The 19,861-nt window shown below is 34.9% G+C and overlaps 1 protein-coding gene across 1 annotated transcript; it reads right to left on the reverse strand.

The window, feature by feature from the left end:
• Nucleotides 1-16,751: 16,751 nt before the first annotated feature.
• On the reverse strand, nt 16,752-19,591 carry LOC149789733 (uncharacterized). Its single transcript, XM_089971754.1, has one exon. The coding sequence runs from the start codon at nt 19,460-19,462 to the stop codon at nt 18,596-18,598; it is 867 nt and encodes a 288-aa protein (XP_089827880.1). The 5' UTR covers nt 19,463-19,591; the 3' UTR covers nt 16,752-18,595.
• Nucleotides 19,592-19,861: the final 270 nt, after the last annotated feature.

The following is a 19,861-nucleotide window of genomic DNA, read 5'->3' on the forward strand; positions in this document are numbered from 1 at the left end:
TGATCTGGACAGACTAACCCCTGACTTGCGGAGGCGAGCTCTGATTGATCTGTTTGATGTTATCAGAGACGCTAAAAAAGAATTTCGTGATGCTGTTTAAGAGCTCCGAAGTTGAAGAATATGATCAAATTGCTCGATCCAACGGCGAAATATATCAAGAATATCAACACGAAGAAATGAAAAAAAACTCGCTTGTAGGTATTCAAAACATGCTGAGCAATTATTTAAAAAATTGTTTTACAGTTCCATCAGTTGCAGCCCACGCTGCCAGAGAGAGAAATTCGTGGAAGCCAACGCGATTTGAATTTCTTGAAGATATGCAGTTAAGTTGTATCGAATACGGCCATGGCGGATTGTGGAATACTAAATACGATTACAGCGATATGATATCGGTTGATATGGTCGCGTGCTATCCTGAAAGTTTTCTCGGGAGCGGAGAGTGTTCTGAATATTTTAAAAGATTTGGACACCCCACGATCTCGATGACGCGAGTGGCCATTAATGGTCCATTGCCTGATATTGACCTGACAGGATTCGCTCGTGTGGCATCATTCGAATTTGTATTCATCCGTGTTGTTATGCTTGGTTTGGTAGACACTTCTCAGAAAAAAGCTGGGCACCGATAGTGTTGTTGCGATATATGATTGATTGTAAAATACAGATATCGCTGGTTGTCAGTGAGGCAATTATATCATATCGGGCACAGACTGATGTTTGATTACCAACACCTGAACGTATCAGTGTAGGTGAGGTTATTGAAGAATACGCGCGAGAATGTCCAAATACTCCTATTGATGTCATCGTTAATGATGCTCCTAATATTCTTAAAATTAAACTCATCAACAGTGGAAAAAGCGCAAAAGATCTTGGTAGCAAATAATCGGTAAATTTACTCAGGGAGGAGCATATGATCATAAACGACATCATTCAAGATTGATTATGGACCCCGCCGAGCATAAATTTGTGGTCACTGATGCAGTAGCGAAAGATACACTTTGTAATCGAGAAGACGTTTATCTACCTGATGGAAAAATAATTAGGTACAATTGTTAGTTTTATCAGCGGAGAATCACCTCAGTATACTCATTTAAGATCTTCAATGCTTGCATATGTTTCTATAAATTTGCTATCGATGATAAACAGATTTCCTGACACTGCAGTTATAGTTGCAACGGACTCGTTTTATATTAACAAGAAATGTTCGGAATTGTTGACTCGTTTTACAACTAATGATGCATCATGGGGTTCGTGAAGAATAAAACAAGAATATTGCATAATTATTGTGAATCAGGAATGTTACAATCAGAGATAATTATCGCAGCCATCAGATTGAAGAAATGTCGAGTGCACCATCTGTAAATGATCCAGTATCCAGACACAAGACCGTTTATCTCAATGGGCCGGGGAGTTCTGTTAAAACGACTCGGGCGATCGAATTGTTTCGAAATTTCATATATGATCCTGTTAACACCAACACACAGACTTGCGTGAGAGCTGAAACAACGAGGAGTTAATTCTTGTACTTATCACAGTTTTTTTTAAATACAGAATTGATGTGTAGACTCCTGACCGAATGGAAGATAAATATATTCCAAAGATCATTATTTGGGACCAAATATTTAAGGTGCCGTTACAAAAATTAAAAACATTTCTTTATTGGCTGTTAACGAAAAATACCGCAGTGATAATGTGTGGGGATCACGGTCAACCACCACCTTTTGTTGGAACATCTCCACATGACTGGTGAAAAGATTTTGTTGATTATTATGAGGAGATAACTGATGATTATAGAGCGCTTGATGCAGAATTAAACGAGTTAAAGAAATTAATCAGACTATAACCAAATAAAATTCAATGTGAGATAATGCGTGAAATAATTTCAGAGACTTCAATGAGCGACTTTCTGCAAGCGTGGAGACCAAACGACTTGACAGTGGCAAGTAGAAAGATAGGCAGAGACACTCTTCAACATCTGTTGTTTCAGTTACACAAGAAAAAATTTCCAACTTTGCCAGTGCCGTTGTGTTATAGACCAGCTGATACACGACTACAAAATATTGACGTTGATATACCAGGATCCTCTGAGAAACAGAATTTACTATTAAATGCTATTGTCAACGTCGATGTCAATGTTGTTGAAGATGCCATACGCGCTGATAAATCCCCGTGGACGCTAGGAAACGCGATGACAATACATTCATCTCAAGGACTGACTATCTCTGATACAGTTGTCTGGATCGTTGATGACCTTATGGAATGGTCAAACTTAGTTTATTTGGCGGTGTCCAGAGTCAGAGAAATATAACAACTGCGAAGAATTGTTATAAACGCTACAGAAATTATTGATGATGTAACCGACGATAGCACAATAAGAAAAAAAATTAGCTGGTTATGAACAAAGTGACAAAAAATATTATCGAGAATTTGTCCTTGATGTTGAATTTATCGTGACGTTGAAACAACATCAGAATTATTGAATTTATAACTGATATTAATGAAGCACCATCTGTAAAAGATCTTGATGGGTTTATTAACAATTTAGTTGTGTATGATGACGTAATGCTGGACAAACAGTCAAATCCTGCCAGGATATTTTCTCGAGGCAGACATAAAAACACAGATCTGATTGATGTAACCCAGCGGTATACACAAATACCAAAGGTGATCAGGGATAACTGTAATATTCTTGCTGTGTTTAACGGAGTTGATACACATACACTTAGAAATATTCATCAGACTTGGTGCAGCGGTGACATGGACATAAACAAGTTTAGAAATTTATTTAGTCAGGCTCCATTAACCCCGCACGGTTTTATATCAATAAATTTACATGATCCCAGAAGAAGATATCAAATTGGTCTTGATAAAATTTCTGGATGATTAGCAGCAGAGAGGGCGCGACCTCATGTTTGGCACCGACGCATCGGCACCTTTCTTCCTACGATGTCGCATAAAATAACTTATCCGTGATATGTCAGGTAAGTCTAAGTTACCGAGTCAATCGCGATTTTTTAAAATACTTTTTTGCGACTTTCGTGGAAGACTTATTTTGCGAAACGGGGGGTGGGGGTGGGTGGGGGGTGAACCAATTAGAGGCTGTTCGCCCTCTCTGCTGCTTGAAATATGAAAGTTGGATATAGACCTCCTCGATATTTAAATTGTAATTTCAAAAAACAATCATCAACCGCCAAAAGCAAAGCCTAAAAATTGCGAGAGAGAGAGAGAGAGAGATAGAGAGAGACGCACGTCACACTAACCTTTGATACAATGTATAAATCATCCGGTTCATTCTGGTTCACATAAACGATGCACTTTTCGTCACTGATAATAACAATGTTCTATCCAATACTTGGAACCTGGCGAAACGCATCGACTTCAAAATGAATAAAAATCCTTAATTTGAGGTAATACAAAATAGTTTTGACACATTTCCTTGGGAACGTTGCTGTTGACAATGCGGGACATCAGAATAGATTCTAGAATCTTTTGCATGCCAAGTTAAGTTTACGCGCGCGTTCAAACTATTAATAGAACCGAAATTAATGCGCGGTGCTCTGGTTGCATTAATAAATTGAACATATATCAATGAAAGAAAACTGAATTGGATTTTTGAAAGAAATCGTGTTAAATGAATCGTAAAATAATTGGCCACTCCTTAATTATGTAGGATAGTATTAATAATCGAACTCCTACATGAAACATACACAACAAATCAAGATGAGGCTACGAAATATTTAGCTATGCGTAGGAATCAAGCTCTTAACCAATGTATTACATTGCTTAGTTTTTTTTTGGGGGGGGGGGGAAGGCACCAGACAGATGCCCCCCACCCCAACTAACCAAAGAGAAAATGTGTTTTTGTGTTTCTGAGTCCCCCCGATATGTTGCATTGTATTTTTATGAAAAGAATTTCGTTCAAAATTTTTGAAGAATTTTGACGGGGTATTTAGCTTCCTAGTGTGTTCTGTATGTTTTTTCTTCCGAGGAGGTTTCTATCACCTCCCTCGAAATCCCTCTCCTATTTATTTTTGTGACCTTGGATAGAGGTCCCTATTATCCCGTGTGTGCCATAAGTGATTGTGCTCTATGTTTGTCTTTGCTATCAGTGTTTTCTTGTAGGGATAGCCTTATATATCACATCATACCCAGTTGTATTGTGATCCTTATAGCTGGATCTTAATAAGTTCGTTTAAAAAAAAAAATTATTCACTTTTGAAATTTTGGCGAAGTGACGGTGTATTCTTTCTTTATAAAAAAAGAACCTAGTGTATTGATGTGTGCTATATATGTGTCACACTTCGCAAGTTTATTTAAGACAAGGTTAGCCACATTCGAGGGAGCTCCGTATTTCTTTTATTTTATTATACTTCACTCCCTCGAATAGGCTGCCTTTATTACTTTATTTTTCCAAAGTGTCCTGATTACTTTTGTGTTCTAATATATATGTGAAAAAATAAAAAAAACAACAAAAGAAAGGGAAAAGGGGGAGGAGGTATTTTCGTAACACCCGCCCCTCCACCTTAGGTTCCAATAACTATTACTTGGCCGCAGGCCCTAATTGTTGTTATGATATAACTACTGATTTCATATAACGTTTTTTGTTGTGAATTTGCCATCTAGGTATAATATATTTTGTTTTTATATGGTTTATATATGTTTGGTTTCTGAATTTCATTGACAATCTTTAGACGGTCATTTAATGTTTTTGTACATTGTATCATAACATGAAATTTCGAAAATGGTCCTGTTTTACACAGTGGACATCTTGGCGGTACTCTGACCATACGCAGTCTCACTGTAGCCTTTCCTGTCAACCACGCATTATGCATGTATTTGAAGCAGAGGCTTTGGATTTTCAGGGATCCTAATTTTGTCAAAAGGGCCCCATTCCTTGTTCCAATCTACATATATATTTTCTTTTTCTATTGCACTCTTTATATCTTTTGTAACCTCTTCTCTAATCCAATTGTATGTTAAGTTTTCTTCTTTTTCCCATAATTCCATTTTATCTCTGTATTTTAAAATGATTTCTTTAATATTTCTAAATTTCCAAGGTATTTCTAACTGTTTAAATAATTTATTATTTTTGTATATATCATCCCTATTTCTTATTGAGAATCCATAACGGTATATATAGATGCCTTCTCATTGACTCTTAGGTTCTGTTCTTATTCTCTTAAATCTATTTATAATATTGGCTAATTTAGTTAATATAGGGCTTGGGAGTGCTATCCCCCCCCCCACCCTTTAGCCTTGTATAATATTTTTTGTTTATATGATGTAATTTAAAATCCCATATATATAATCAATTATAGTTTTATCTATTGCATTTAGAATTTCGTTGTTTATATCACTAGATTTTAAGAAATTATTCATATGCACATACATTACTTATTATTTTTTTTATAAAATTTATTTCTGTACGATTTATCGTTCCCCTCTGTGTGTTAATGGTTTATTTGTGATGCTTGGTGTGGCTCCGTTACAGAGTCTTCGTTACTGGTTATACCTCTATGAGGTACTATCAAATGGTTTTGTTTAGTACCGACTTAGTTTCCTTTCATATAGTCAGTCCGTGTCCTCATTCGTAGTCCATTTTCATTCCATAATCCTTGTTTTTCGTTATAAAAACGTTGAATATATGTAGCTTGTGTTTCTTATTATGTTATTAGGCTTTTATTATTAATAATATCCATGTGTGAGTAAAGTCCATGTTCACTTCAGAATCCAATTCCATTTCCGTGTCGTCATTGTTTTTATCAGTCCATTTTGTTTAAGTGTTTTTTCAAAATAGCATCCATGCGTAGGTAAATTCCATGTTCACTTCAGAGTCCAAGTCCATTTCCAGGTCGTCGTTGTTTTTGGCAATATATTTTGTTTAAATTGGTTGTTTTTTTGTTAGTAGTATCTATGCGTAGGTAAATTCTATGTTCACTTCAAAATCCAGGTCCATTTTCAAGTCGTCGTTATTTTTGGCAGTCCATTTTGTTTAAGTGTTTTTTTCTTCTTGTTAATATCCATGCGTAGGTAAAGTCCATGTTCACTTCAGAATCCAAATCCATTTCCAAGTCGTTGTTTTTGGCAGTCCATTTTGTTTAAGTGTTTTTTTTATTTTTTTTTTATTTTTTTTTTGGGGGGGGGGGGGTAATAATATCCATGTTCACTTCAGAGTCCAAATCCATTTCCAAGTCGTCATTGTTTTTAGTAGTCCGTTTTGTTTCAGTGGGTTATTTAGTGAATGATATCCATCTGTGCGTTGTAGTCTGTAGTCATAAATCGTTGTCCGTGTTCGTGTCCGTTCGTTGTGAGCCTATTCATTCCTGTTTGCCTGTGGTAGGCAGCTGCATCATTTCTTGACTCCCTTGCTACCGGCAGCCTGTTTAGGTGGCATTTTCTATGTATGCACAGGAACAAATCGCACGTCCTTGAAGCAGACTGCTGGCTGACAAGACTTATCGTATTATCCTACTTAGCGTGTTGGCACAGCCTGGTTCCGATCCTAGCTATTTTAGCTAGGCAGGACACAGATGTGGCACCCTTTTGTATATCTATTTTTCCTGGGTTACGTGTTGTGTTTGCTTTATTTTGTTTTGTGTAGTACATTTGAGACATTTAGTTAAAAAATTTATATTTTTTTTTGTTTATTATAATTTTTTTAAAAAATTTCAAAAAAATTTTTAAATATTTTTTTTAATTTAATTTTTTTGTTGTTGTTGTTTGATTTTTACTTTCTTAAGTAAAGCTATTTGGAAGGGTTGTTCTTTGCTCTGTTCATCGAATTCTATGTTTGGTTGTAGGTATGATGTCCCTCCCCGTTTTCCTCAACTTTAGGCATTCATTGAGGAGCGTGGGTGGTTCGTACATACCCGGAACTTGTACATACTCCTGCCCCCACTAAACCACTGGGGTCCGTGAGGTGGTTTCCCTCCCCTTTTTTATATTTTTCTCGCGAAGTGACTTGGTATAGTCAGGTTTTTGTCCTTATGTGGTGCTTTGTGTGGTGCTATTTTTGTTGTCATGTTGATAGGTTTGTATGGACTGTGTTCTAAATTCTAATTCTAGGTTGTCTTATTTCTTAGTGTTCTTTTTTGAGTTTTGTTTTCCAAAGATGTGGTATTTCTCATTTGTCGCTAAGTTTTGGTTGCTTCTTGGTTTGCGTGCGTGAGTGCGGTCCCTTGGGGTACAAGTTTATTGTGGGCAGGTGTTTTGGTTTTGGATTTTCCTTGCGTCATTTCTCGTTGCGTTGATTATTGCCTGGGCACGGATTGTATCTTCTGTCCAGAGGAACGTTGGGGTGATTGACATTTAAAGTGAGAAGAAAAGGAAAGAGAAAATTTGAGTTGAAGAGATTGTATGTTATGTTGATGTAGAGAGAAATGGTGGTTTGTTTAGTGCGATCTGTATGCATCGCATAATAAATTTATTTTGTTGTGAGTTCCGTCTTTTTGTTGTTCTTTAGCTGTTGTCATTCTTATTTTGCGTGTGTTGTCTTTATGTTTTTTATGTGTTTTTATTTTTATTTTATTTCTTTTCACTCCCTGTTGCTTTTTTGCTAGGTGTTTTTTACCTTTTTCAGGGGATTTTTTTATCTCATGTTTGTGCTATTGTTTTTTGTTGATTTTCTGTGCTCCGGTATGTTTTTTAGTAGCTTTTGTAGTTCTTCCGGATTATTTTGAAGTCTGTTTGTGGTTCATTGTGTTGAATTTTTACCTCCCTGCCGCCTTTTTGCTAGGTATTGTTTTTGTTTTACCTTTTGCATGGGAGTTGTTTTTATTTTTGTGTTTACGGTATGTTTTTTAGTAGCTTTTGTAGCTCTTCCGGTATGTTTTTTTAGTAGCTTTTGTAGCTCTTCCGGATTATTTTGAAGTCTGTTTGTGGTTCATTGGATTGAATTTTAACCTCCCTGCCGCCTTTTTGCTAGGTATTGTTTTTGTTTTACCTTTTGCATGGGAGTTGTTTTTATTTTTGTGTTTATGGTATGTTTTTTAGTAGCTTTTGTAGCACTTCCGGTATGTTTTTAGTAGCTTTTGTAGCTCTTCCGGATTATTTTGAAGTCTGTTTGTGGTTCACTGGATTGAATTTTTACCTCCCTGCCGCCTTTTTGCTAGGTATTGTTTTTGTTTTACCTTTTGCATAGGAGTTGTTTTTATTAAGGTATGTTTTTTAGCAGCTTTTGTAGCTCTTCCGGATTATTTTGAGGTCTGTTTGTGTTCATTGTATTGAATTTTTCCTCCCTGCTGCTGTTTTGCTAGGTAATTTTGTTTTACCTTTTGCATGGGAGTAATGTTTATTTTGTTTTGTGGGGAAGTCCCGTTTGTTCTGTATTATCTTGATGGATTGTGTTTTGGTTGTATCTTTCTTATTGTTGTTGTGTTGTTTTTTGTTTCCCGGGTGCCATTTGGCTAGGTATGTTACCTTTTTTTCGGGGATGTTTCTTAATTTCCTTATTTTTCCGGTCTTCTTTATAGTAGCTTGTTCAGCTTTGCCGGATTTTAGTTGTTTGTGTGTTTTGTTGTGTGTTTTTTATTTTCTTTTGTTATTGTGTTTCCATAAAGGGGGGAGGTGTTTGTTTACAATTTTGTATGTTTACCCCGCTCTCATGTTTATTTTAGCTACCGAGCCGTTAATTATTTTTCCTCCCACCTGTCGGCACCCCGCTGATGGCTGGCGGTTTTGTTTTTCTGTTAGTGCTTGCATTGTGGGGAGGGGGGGGGGGATGGTAATTAGTGGCACCGTGGGTTGGAGTGTACTGGCCTTGTATTTATTATGGGTTTTGTTCTTAGTTTTCTGTGATCCATATATTTTTACGTCTTATTTCGATTGCAAGTATAATATAGTCTATAGTTTCGTGATATAGTGTTTTGTTTTGTATTTCTTCTGTGTATAGTAAATTATTTTCATCGAAATGTCCATTGGTGGTTATGATTTTTTGCTTTATTTTTTCCCTCTGTGGGGTGAGCGTTTTGCATTCTAATATTATATGTTTTTTTGTATCCCTTCCTTTTTTACATATGGGGCATGGGGGAATTGATTTTGTGATTTTCCTCATGAAGGCTTTTTGTCCTGTCCACCATGCGTCATGGATATATTCTAGTAATTTGCTTTGATGTTTCGTGTTTTATTTCTGACCAATTTTTCCATATCTTGTTCCATTGTAGGTGTGATAGTTTTTCTTCTATTTTGTGTGGCATTTTTTGTGTGTAATGTTTTCTATGATGGTTTGAATTTTATTTTTATTTTCCTCTTTCCATATAGCTTGTTGATCTCTGTAGGTTTTTATTGCATTTGCTATCCGGTAGCCTCCCTTTGGGGGTGCAATTTGTTTGGTGAGATTGTTATTCAGATAGATGTCGGGTTTGTGATTTAGGAGGAATCCAAACCAATATATGTATATCCCTTGCCATGGGTATGTGGGGTTTGATGTTAATGTATTTATGCGGTCTAAATAGTTGATTGTTTGTTTGATTCTGAGGTTTGGGAGGAGAAGACCCCCTTGCGTTTAGCTTTTTTGTTGGGAGTATTTTGCAATTTTGGATATTTTCCCATTCCATATATGTTTTATTATTTTAGTTTCAATTTTATTTAGGAATGTGAATTCAAAATTTGTTGCATCAAATTCATGCCATATGGAGCTGTATAGATAGGTTTTAGCTATCTGTATTTTTCTATTAGATTATTTTGTCTTGTGTTCCATGTATTGATGTGTTTGTTTAGTTTTTCTATAATTTGTCTAAAGTTTAGATATTTACTGCCTTTGCCGATGTTTACTCCTAATACTTTTATGTGGTCCCTTATTATTTCGGGTGGCAGGCCTGGACGGATGCCTTTCCAGGTCCCTGTTGGTAGTGCTTCCGTTTTACTGGGGTTGATTTTTGAGCCGGATATGGTACCAAAGGTTATATATTGTTGTATAAGATGTTTATAAGATGTTATTGTTGTTATGAAATGGGTGCAGTCGTCTGCATGTTGGTACGTTTTACTTTCTTCTTTTGGAGTTTGGAGTCTTTATCCCTGTAATGTTGGGGTCTACTTGCATGTTATTTCGCAAAATTTCTATCCCCAGGACATAGAGCAGCATGGACAGGGGGCAACCCTGCCTTACCGATCTCTGTACTGGGAAAGGTATCGTTTGCGCCCCGTTGATTTGTATTGAAGAATTGATATCATTGTATAGAGTTGTTACCCAGCTGCGAAAATTTGTTCCGAAGCCGAATTTCTCTAGCACTTTTACGATGTAGTTAATTTCTATTCGGTCAAAGGCTTTCTCTTGGTCGATTAGTATAATCGCCCCAGGAGTGTTTTTGTTTTCCATGTGTTCTAATGTGGTTTGTGTTGATAATGTTATTTTGTAGATTTCTCCCTTCTTCGCCGCATGTCTGGTTTGAATTGATTAGTTTTCCTAGTGTTTGTTTAATTCTGTTAGTGAGTAATTTGCTTAGTATTTTGTAGTCTGTGTTTAGTAGTGATATGGGGCGCCAGTTTTTTAGGTCTGTGCTATCCCCTTTGTTTTTATATAGTAGAGTTATTAAACTAGCTTTCATAGATTCTGTCATTTCTTGTTTGGTTTGAATGTTATTGTACAGTTTGTATAATACCTGTGTTATAGGTATCTTGAAAGCTTTGTAAAATTCTGGCGTAAGACCATCTAATCCTGGTGATTTATTTTTTATTAATTGATCTATAGCTTTGCTTATTTGCGCGATAGATATAGGTGCTTCGCATATTTCTTTATCTTTTTCATCTATGGTTGGTGTGATTGTTGTGTCTAAATATTGTTGTATTTTGTGACATTCTATGTTTTGTGTTTGGTATAGTTGTGTGTCATATGTTTTTGCGTGATTTAGTATTTGTTCTTTTGTTTCTAATGCGTTTCCTTTGTCATCTTTTAGTTTTGTCATGTTTCTTTGCATACCTCGCTTTATTTCTTCTTACTTGTATATGTTTTTCCCTATCATGTATATGTCATCAAATTTTCCTGCTCGTATCTTATTTCCGTTGTGTCTGTTTTTTTTGTATGTCTTTCAGAATATGTTCAGCTGTTTTATGTTCTTCGTCAGTATAGTTGTTTGAATTTATTATGTTGTGACATTCTTTTTCGGTTAGATGTTGTTGTTCTGATTGTAGTCTTGCATATTTCCTACTAATTCTTTTGATGTTCTCTTTTGTTTCATCCCAAATTTCGTATGTATTTAGATTTTGTATGGAGAAGAGGACGTTTTGGATTTCTTCCTGATATTTTGGTAGATTCAGGATTGTGTTATTGAACTTCCAGTATCCCCTTCCTCATTTGTCTCTATTTGTTATTTTCATTTCTATTTCGATGTGGTTATGGTCTGCTAGTTTGTCTGTTAAAATGTTGCTTTGTCTGACATTTTGTTGATGTTGTTTGTTATGTATGCTCGGTCTATTCTTGTTGCATTGTTTGTGCGGTGATAGGTGTATTGTCTTTCGGTTGGGTGGAGTAATCTATATGTGTCTACTAAATTGTTGTTGTGGATTAGTCCATTTACATGGTTCAATATACTTTTGTCCCATTTCGCTAGTCCCTTTGTTTTGTCTGTATCATGGGTCACTGAATTAAAATCTCCAATGACTACCGTGTTATTTATGTTATATTGTTGTAAATAGTTTGATAGTTTGTATATAAATGTTTTTTTTTTTTGTTTGTTCTCGGTGGCATGTATATATTTATAATATTGGTATCGTAGAGGCTAATGTGGAGTAGTCTCCCGCGCATTTCTGGCGGTGTGGCTAATTGTTTCCACTTAGCGTGTGTTACAGTTTGATTGATGATTATTCCGACTCCCGATCTATTGCTGGTGAAATCTCTTTGCACCAAGAATATAGCGTTGAGTTGGTCTTCTATAAAGTTAATCACCTTTTGTATGGGGTTATGGATTTCTTGTACGCAGATAATATCATATGAGCGAACTATTTCTATTAGTTTCTTAGCTTTTTGGAAATCTATTCCATTTGCATTTAATGATAGTATCTTTAGCGTTCTATCCATTTCTGTGTCTGTTTTGTTTTTATATTTGGGTTATTATAGGTGTTTTGCAGTTTAATTTGTTGGTTTTATGGTTTGGTGGGTTTTATTTACTCCTGGGGGTGGGTTTGGGTTTCTTTTGTTCTTTAATCTGTGGTTGTTTATGTGTTTTGCGTGCCGGGCTCCTTAGGCGCGGGCTGTTTGGGAGGATTTTGAGTGTGGCGTCGATATGTTCTTTTTCTTTTTGTGTGAGTACTTTTATGTTTGGTGGTGTTGCTGGTGTTTGTGGTTTTGTGTTTATTTCAAGAGGGGGGAGTAGAGGTGGTTAGTTCCTCATTTCTTTGATTATGCTCCTGATTTTTTTTGGTTTGTGGTGTGGAGTTTCCGTGCAGTCGTTTTGGTGTTTTTCCGATTGGAGATTTTTTTGGTGATTTGTTTTGTGTGGGTGTGTGTTGTGAGGAAGGTTCTAGGTCTATCTCGATGTCGCTGTGTTCGTTGTCTGATTGATTGGGTGTTGTTAGTGTTGTTGGTGTTTCTGCTGGTGCTTCCTGTTTTTCACTTGTTTCTCTGTAAGTCTGTGTGGTTGTTGTTATTGGTGTTGTGATCAACATTTCGTCTGTGTCGTGTGTGAGGGTGGTGGTAGGGTGTGGTGCTAGTTGTATGGTTGGTATCGTTTCTTTTTCATTTTGTGTTACTGTGTCCTGTTCAGGTTCGTTTTGGTTTATTTGGGTGTTGGTGTATGCGTCTGTTTCGCTTTCTTTTTGTGTTGTCTGCAATTTGCTGAAAAAGCTTGTGACAGCTTCAGCATAACATGCTGGTGTGTTGTGTGGTGTTGTTGATGTGGTTGGGGTGGGGAGTAGTGTTTTTCTTCCTTGCCCTTGTTTGGGACAAGTCCATTTCGTGTGGCCCTTTTCATTGCAGTTGTTGCAGGGCCGCACTAGATGGGACTCGTAGAAATGTGTTTGTACCAAAAGGCCCAGTACTTTAAAGTATTCTGGAATCTTATGTGTCTCTGTTTTGTCTATTTGGACTACGATCATGCCGTTGTAGACGTCGATCGTATTTTTATAGACGTCCCTTTTAATTTTATGGACTTTGATGTCCAGTCTGTGCTCGAACCCTTTCTGAAAGACCTCGAGGGAGATCTCTCTGGGGAATTGCGATATATACACATCTGTGTATTTACGGTCTATTAGTTTTGTCAGGGGTGGTGGTTTTGTGATTTTTGCCGTGATACCGTTGATCAAAATATTATCCTACTTAGCACATTATAATTATGTCAAAAGGTGTTAATGTTTAGCTACGTATATACTTTACTTTAGTATGTACTTTATATCATCTAAAAAATGTAAACATAAAAAGTGTTTCTAATACAATTCACTAAATATTAGCTCTTTTTTAAAAAAAAAATGAAATTTGTTTGAAGCAATATGTTTCTTAAATATAAATCATTATATTAATGGCCCCATAAGTAAATTTTATTGCAACAAGGTCGAATATTTATGTAAAATTTAAAAATTACCATTATTTTTAGGGGAGATGATAAAATAAAAGGGAGGCAATAAACACTTATGTATAGCAATAGCCGCAATTGCTGATAACTGTATAATATTAATGAACTATAATACATGAATGATATATAAGAAGTCAATATACAAGTAATTTAAAATATAATTCATTAATTGCACTAACTGAAGTTTTTTAGTGTATATATAATTTTATGATTTTCTAAAAGCCATAAAAGCATAAATAAGTGTGATTGCAAACGGTGTCATTTACAATTTACTAACATGAATTTAAGCAAGGTTATAAGAAAAAATATTACAATGATAAATTAAATACTGAATTTGATCACTCTCATAATAAAAGTAACTTAAACTTTATATGTATCATGTTTATTTACTTAAACTAAAAATCGGTATACCACCAAAAAGAACACGGAGAAACTATTCAAAGAATTAGTTTCCACCTTTTTTGTTTAAGGGTTTTTTTTTCTTGCTCGTAACCCAAACGCTCCAACAGTCATAAACGGGAAACTATATATTTTATATTTCCATCGAAATAATTATAATAGTTAGATCAATTTATTACAATTATATTATTGACATGTTCTGTCAATACAACTATTGTCTATGATAAGAATATTTTTTTAATATTTTTCCCTTACAAGAATGAACAAATAATTCAATACACATGGAGATATCCAAGCCAAATGTTGGGAATTAAAATCCCTGAGCATGGGCATCTAAGATTTGAAAAAATTCTGTCTTGTCATTCATTTTAACCATATACTGAGGTTCAATTTATTAGGAACAGTTACCAAACTTACAACTTATGATACCATAATCTGAGCTGTTAAATACAACATGCCGAGTGTCAGATGGCTTCATTTGATGGGAACACACCTTTTCCATGCTAAAACTAAGACTATCTTCTGATGCTAATATTTTATAACAGTTTTACATTAGCCACTGCTTTGATCATGCAGAACATCCGCTGAAGTTAAGTCCCTGTTAGAGAGAGGCCATTTAATTGCTGGAGGGGGCAAAGGCACGTGTTTTGAAACTTGTTTCTTCCTCTGACTTTCTTGTATAAAGGATGCTGTGCAATTCCTGTTTTTGCTTTAAATAATTTGCGTAAGCTGTACTATAACATTTCGTATTTGAAAACAAGGCACAATTCCCTCCTTATAAGACAGGCAAATGTGGCATTTGATAGGTGTTCAGCCACCGGAAAAAAGCAAAAGTTGAATGAGAATGATGAGGAATAATTCTTATGATAGGGAAAAGTGTAATAGCAAATTTCAGAAGAAATGGACACAAGAGAGGGAATGGCTGAACTGTGATGAGGAAAGGTACGTTATGTGGTGTAACTGGTGTACACAATTCACAAAAACAAACACACAGAAATCATCCAGTTTTGTTGCGGATTGTCCGAGCTTTAAAACTGAATTGGTAAACATACATGAAAGCTGCGTGACATTGTTTTGTGAACAGGACTAGTAAAGATTAGGCAGGACTAATAAATTTCTCAATACACTAGTCCTTCTGGCTACAAAGAATTTTGTGTTAAATTCTAGAGAAACATACCTCCTTAAAGATTCTGCTGCTACAGAACATTTTCAGTTCATTAAAGTTGTTTTTTATCACTGGTTATTTGAACTTTGTGGTAATTTTGGTGAAAAAAGTCATTGAAAACATTTGCAATGTCATGTCAACAGTGACTATGGCATCATTTACAGTGAGTGAATTTTCGTGTTCAAGCAATGATTGACAATAAGTTTGTTTATTTTCCAGGTAAGATAATATTAACTTAATCGGGTCTATTTTTCACAATATACCTTGTACATGTAAGTGACCTATGTTAAAACCTTTCATATTTCATTTCATATCAGTTATATGTATGTCATCATGCAATGGGGTACTCACTGAGATTGTCTCAATTCCTATTTTATCATTCTGACACCATTTTTCCACAATTAAATGCATAAATATATTAGTGCATTCAAAGTCACATACAGACCATGAATTTACAATAATGTCCATTGCATTCACAGAAGTGTCCATTGAATAATTAGAGCCAAGAGATCCACTAGGTTCATTTAGATTTTTTGTAACCCAGTATTTTGTATTGCTCTATACTATTGTGCAAAACATTTATAGTTAAGGCTGGTAAAAAATTGTTTTGAAATACAAGACATAAGTGTAAAGCTAAATTGCAACTTATGAAAACTTGAACAAGTAACTGTTGTTAAAAGACCAGAGGGGTAAATAAATCATTTTGTACATATGCTCATTGAATTTTTATCATGTTATATATGGTTTACTATTTATCTGCTTGGAGTAAATAATTTTTGTACACATGGATTAAACCTTTTCCTCGCCAAGGATTGGCATGTAAAGATAAGGGATTTGTCCTTTTGGAATGAGTGTGTGTTTGCAGAATTGTGCCTTTTATTTTTCATTATACATATTTTAATTAAGAGTTTAACGTTTTTATCTGAGTTTATCATGGTATAAACTGTCACTTGCTGACTCGCAGCAAGTAACGCCTGATGGGTGTTATGTAAGCTGTGTGAGTCGGCAATTGACAGTTTATACCACGATAAACTCAGAAAAAAACGTTAAACTCTTATAATTGAAATTTCATTTATTCATTATGTTATTTTGTTTGCATCATTAAAAGATATAAATCTTACTTGAGCATAGTAATACATGTTTGGGTTTACGTAGCTATCTATAGCATTTGAGTCTCGTGCTTGATCGTAATAAGGTCATTATAATACCAGTCCTTAACTTATTTAAAACATTTATGGGCATGTACATAACAGTACTCATAAAATGACACAATGTTTACTCATCAATTTATTATATATTATTATTTACAGTGCTTAAAGACAAAAATATTATAAACATCAGACAAAGGCCAGATCATACCCATCACAATACCTGTCAGTTATCATTGATGGAATGGGTAAAAGGAAGACATATGTTCCGCATTTCGTGTATGCGAGCAAATACACCAGTTCCATGTGGAAGCTTAAGATGCGTCTAATTGGTGTCATTGTACATCGTCATAATACCAGTCCTTCAACCAATGGAACCAGATTTATTTTAAAAAATATTTAAACCGTTAGAATGTTCTGTTTCTTTAATGCTTACTTTATCTGTCTTAACTGACAGTGTTTATCTTATGCTGTACAGATGACCCTATTTATAGAAGTGGGGAATGCAGTTCTCTTTATACATACAGAAATAAATGCAATTCATTTTGATCACATGGTAACATTCTGACCAATGGAAATGTTACTTTCCTAAAATTGCAATGCCAGTACCTGCTAAAGGAAAGTAACTTTTCCACTGGTCAGAATGTTGCCACGTGATCAAAATGAATTGCATTCATTTCTGTATGAACTGTAAGGAAAAATTCATTTCTAAGAATAACCACTTCTATAAACAAAGTCACGTTTACAATGTAAGATAAACACTGCCAGTGAAGGCAGACAAGAAGTAAGCATTAAAGGAAAAGATCATTCTAACAATTTATAAAAAAAACAATTGAATAAATTTGGTTTTCAGTGGTTGAAGGACTGGTATTATGATGATCTTATTATGATAAAGCAGGACAATTTATAGTGCTTATTGCTAGGATCAATTAAGATTTCTGTTTTTTAATGATGCAAACAAAATAACATAACGAATATGTGAAATTTCTATTATAAGAGTTTAACATTATTTTCAGAGTTTATCATGGTATAAACTCAGAAAAAAACATTAAATTCTTAATTACCAGCTACTGGCATTGCAAATATAGTACAATCAATCTAAATCTTTATGAATTGTCAGCATTTGCAACATTTAATTGGAAGTAAAGAGTCACATGATACTGGTTTGAAATTTGTTACACATTAATAAATACATGTATTTTTAAAAATGGTGTTTGTTATATCTGAAACCAAGAATATTGATGAATTGTCTAATCTTAGACATGTATAATAATGGTGCATCTTAACCTATATCAAACAATAAGGTTACAAAGTCTCATCTTATTAAAAAAAATAGGGTGTCTCACATTATATCCAAGATAGAATGTCAATTAAAAAAAAAATACAAGACTTGGTTGTCTTACCTTATACAAGAATAAGGTTAAAAATTTTAAATTAAAACATTTCCTTACCTTAAACTAAAATAAGGCTAGAAAGTCTAATCTTATACAAATGCAAGACTAGTGTATCTTACCTTATACCAGAATAAGGTTAAAAGGTATAATCTTATACAAGAGTAGTGTGTCTTACCTTATACCAGAATAAGGTTATAAAGTATAATCATATACAAGACTAGGGTATCTTATCTTATGCCAGAATAAGGTTAGAAAGTATAATCATATACAAGACTAGAGTGTCTTACCTTATACCAGAATAAGGTTAGAAAGTCTCATCTTATACAAGACTAGGGTGTCTTACCTTATACCAGAATAAGGTTAGAAAGTATAATCATATACAAGACTAGGGTGTCTTACCTTATACCAGAATAAGGTTAGAAAGTCTCATCTTATACAAAAGGAAGCATAGCATGTCTTACGTTATACCAGAAAAAGGTTAAATAGTATAATATTATACAAGCATAATATTGGGATCTCTTAATGTATATCAGAATAAGCATAGATTGTCTTACCTTAAACCAGAATAAGGTTAGAAATTCTAATCTTATACAAGAATAAGGTTAGAGAGTATCATGTTATTAAAAAAATACAAGACTAGGTTGTCTTACCTTATACCAGAATAAGATTAGAAAGTCTAATCTTATACAAGAATAAGCATAGAGTGTCTCACCCTATACCATAATAAGGTTAGATAGTATCATGTTATACAAGTATAGGCATAGCGTATATTACCCTGTAAAAACATAAGCTTCGAAACCATATCATACATGTATAATCATACAGCATTTTACCCAGTACTATCAATAAAATTGGTTTTTGGACATTGAAAAATTTCAAATTCCAAATATTATAATAATTTCCGAATTTATTTAATATACTGTTCCAGTATATATCCTCATGTGCTTCTTACGGCTTCCCAGCTGACTAAACCTTCCATCACATACTTCACTAATATGGTTTTTCTCCAGTATGCATCATCATATGCTTCTTAAGGCTTACCCTATGACTATACCTTACATCACATACTTCACACTTAAATGGTTTTTCTCCAGTATGTATCCTCATATGTACTTTCAAACCTGCACTGCGACCAAACCTTCTCTGACATACTTCACACTTAAATGGTTTTTCTCCAGTATGTATCCTCATATGTTCTTTCAAACATGCACTGCGACCAAACCTTCCCTGACATACTTCACACTTAAATGGTTTTTCTCCAGTATGTATCCTCATGTGCTTCTTAAGGCGTCCCATCTGACTAAACCTTCCTCCACATACTTCACACTTAAATGGCTTTTCTCCATTATGTATCGACATATGTTCATTCAAACCTTCACTGCGACTAAACCTTTCCTGACATACTTCACACTTAAATGGTTTTTCTCCAGTATGTATCACCATGTGCATCTTAAGGGTTTCCTTGTGACTAAACCTTCTATCACATACTTTACACTTAAATGGTTTTTCTCCAGTATGTATTATCATGTGCCTCTTAAGGTGTTCCCTCCTACTAAACATTCTATCACATACTTCACACTTAAATGGTTTTTCTCCAGTATGTATCCTCATGTGCTTCTTAAGGCTTTCCCTCTGACTAAACATTCCAGCACATGCTTCACACTTAAATGGTTTTTCTCCAGTATGTACCCTCATGTGCGTGATAAGGTGTCCCCTCTGACTAAACATTCCACCACATACTTCACACTTAAATGGCTTTTCTCCAGTATGTACCCTAAAGTGGACATTCAGGCTGTCAAAGTGATTAAACGTTTTGTCACATACTTCACACTGAAATGTTGCTTCTCCATTATGCATCTTCGTCTGCACAGGGGTTCGTTGCAAAGAAAATTAGGAGTCTAACCTGTAACAATATAACACAAGGGAAGACACGAAGACACCATGCTAGTTTATCCTAACTGCGTCTTCTAATTTCCAAATTAAGCAAGGAGCAGCAGAGGGGACGAACAGACCAATGGTCGAAATCGTCGAAAAAACTACAAAATAGACCTTCCTACGAACAAAAAAGGGTTTTAAAAAGCGTCGACAAATTAACAAAAAGCGTCGACAAGGATTAAAGCAAAATAATAAACTTTCCAAAGATTTCTCTAATTGGCGGTTACTTTCTTGTCGTTTTCTTTTTTTTTTCTTCTTTTCATTGGAAGATTTATTTACCGCATGGACACTTATCGAGGTCACGCCCCTTTTGCTGTTGTA

Source organism: Sinohyriopsis cumingii, chromosome 10 (genome assembly GCF_028554795.1).
Source record: "Sinohyriopsis cumingii isolate HCF-2022 chromosome 10, ASM2855479v2, whole genome shotgun sequence".
In the NCBI taxonomy this organism is placed as follows: domain Eukaryota; kingdom Metazoa; phylum Mollusca; class Bivalvia; order Unionida; family Unionidae; genus Sinohyriopsis; species Sinohyriopsis cumingii.

Excerpts from the sequence above, each read along its gene's own strand:
- LOC149789733 (XM_089971754.1), bottom strand. The coding sequence starts at position 19,462 with ATGCATAATGGAGAAGCAACATTTCAGTGTGAAGTATGTGACAAAACG.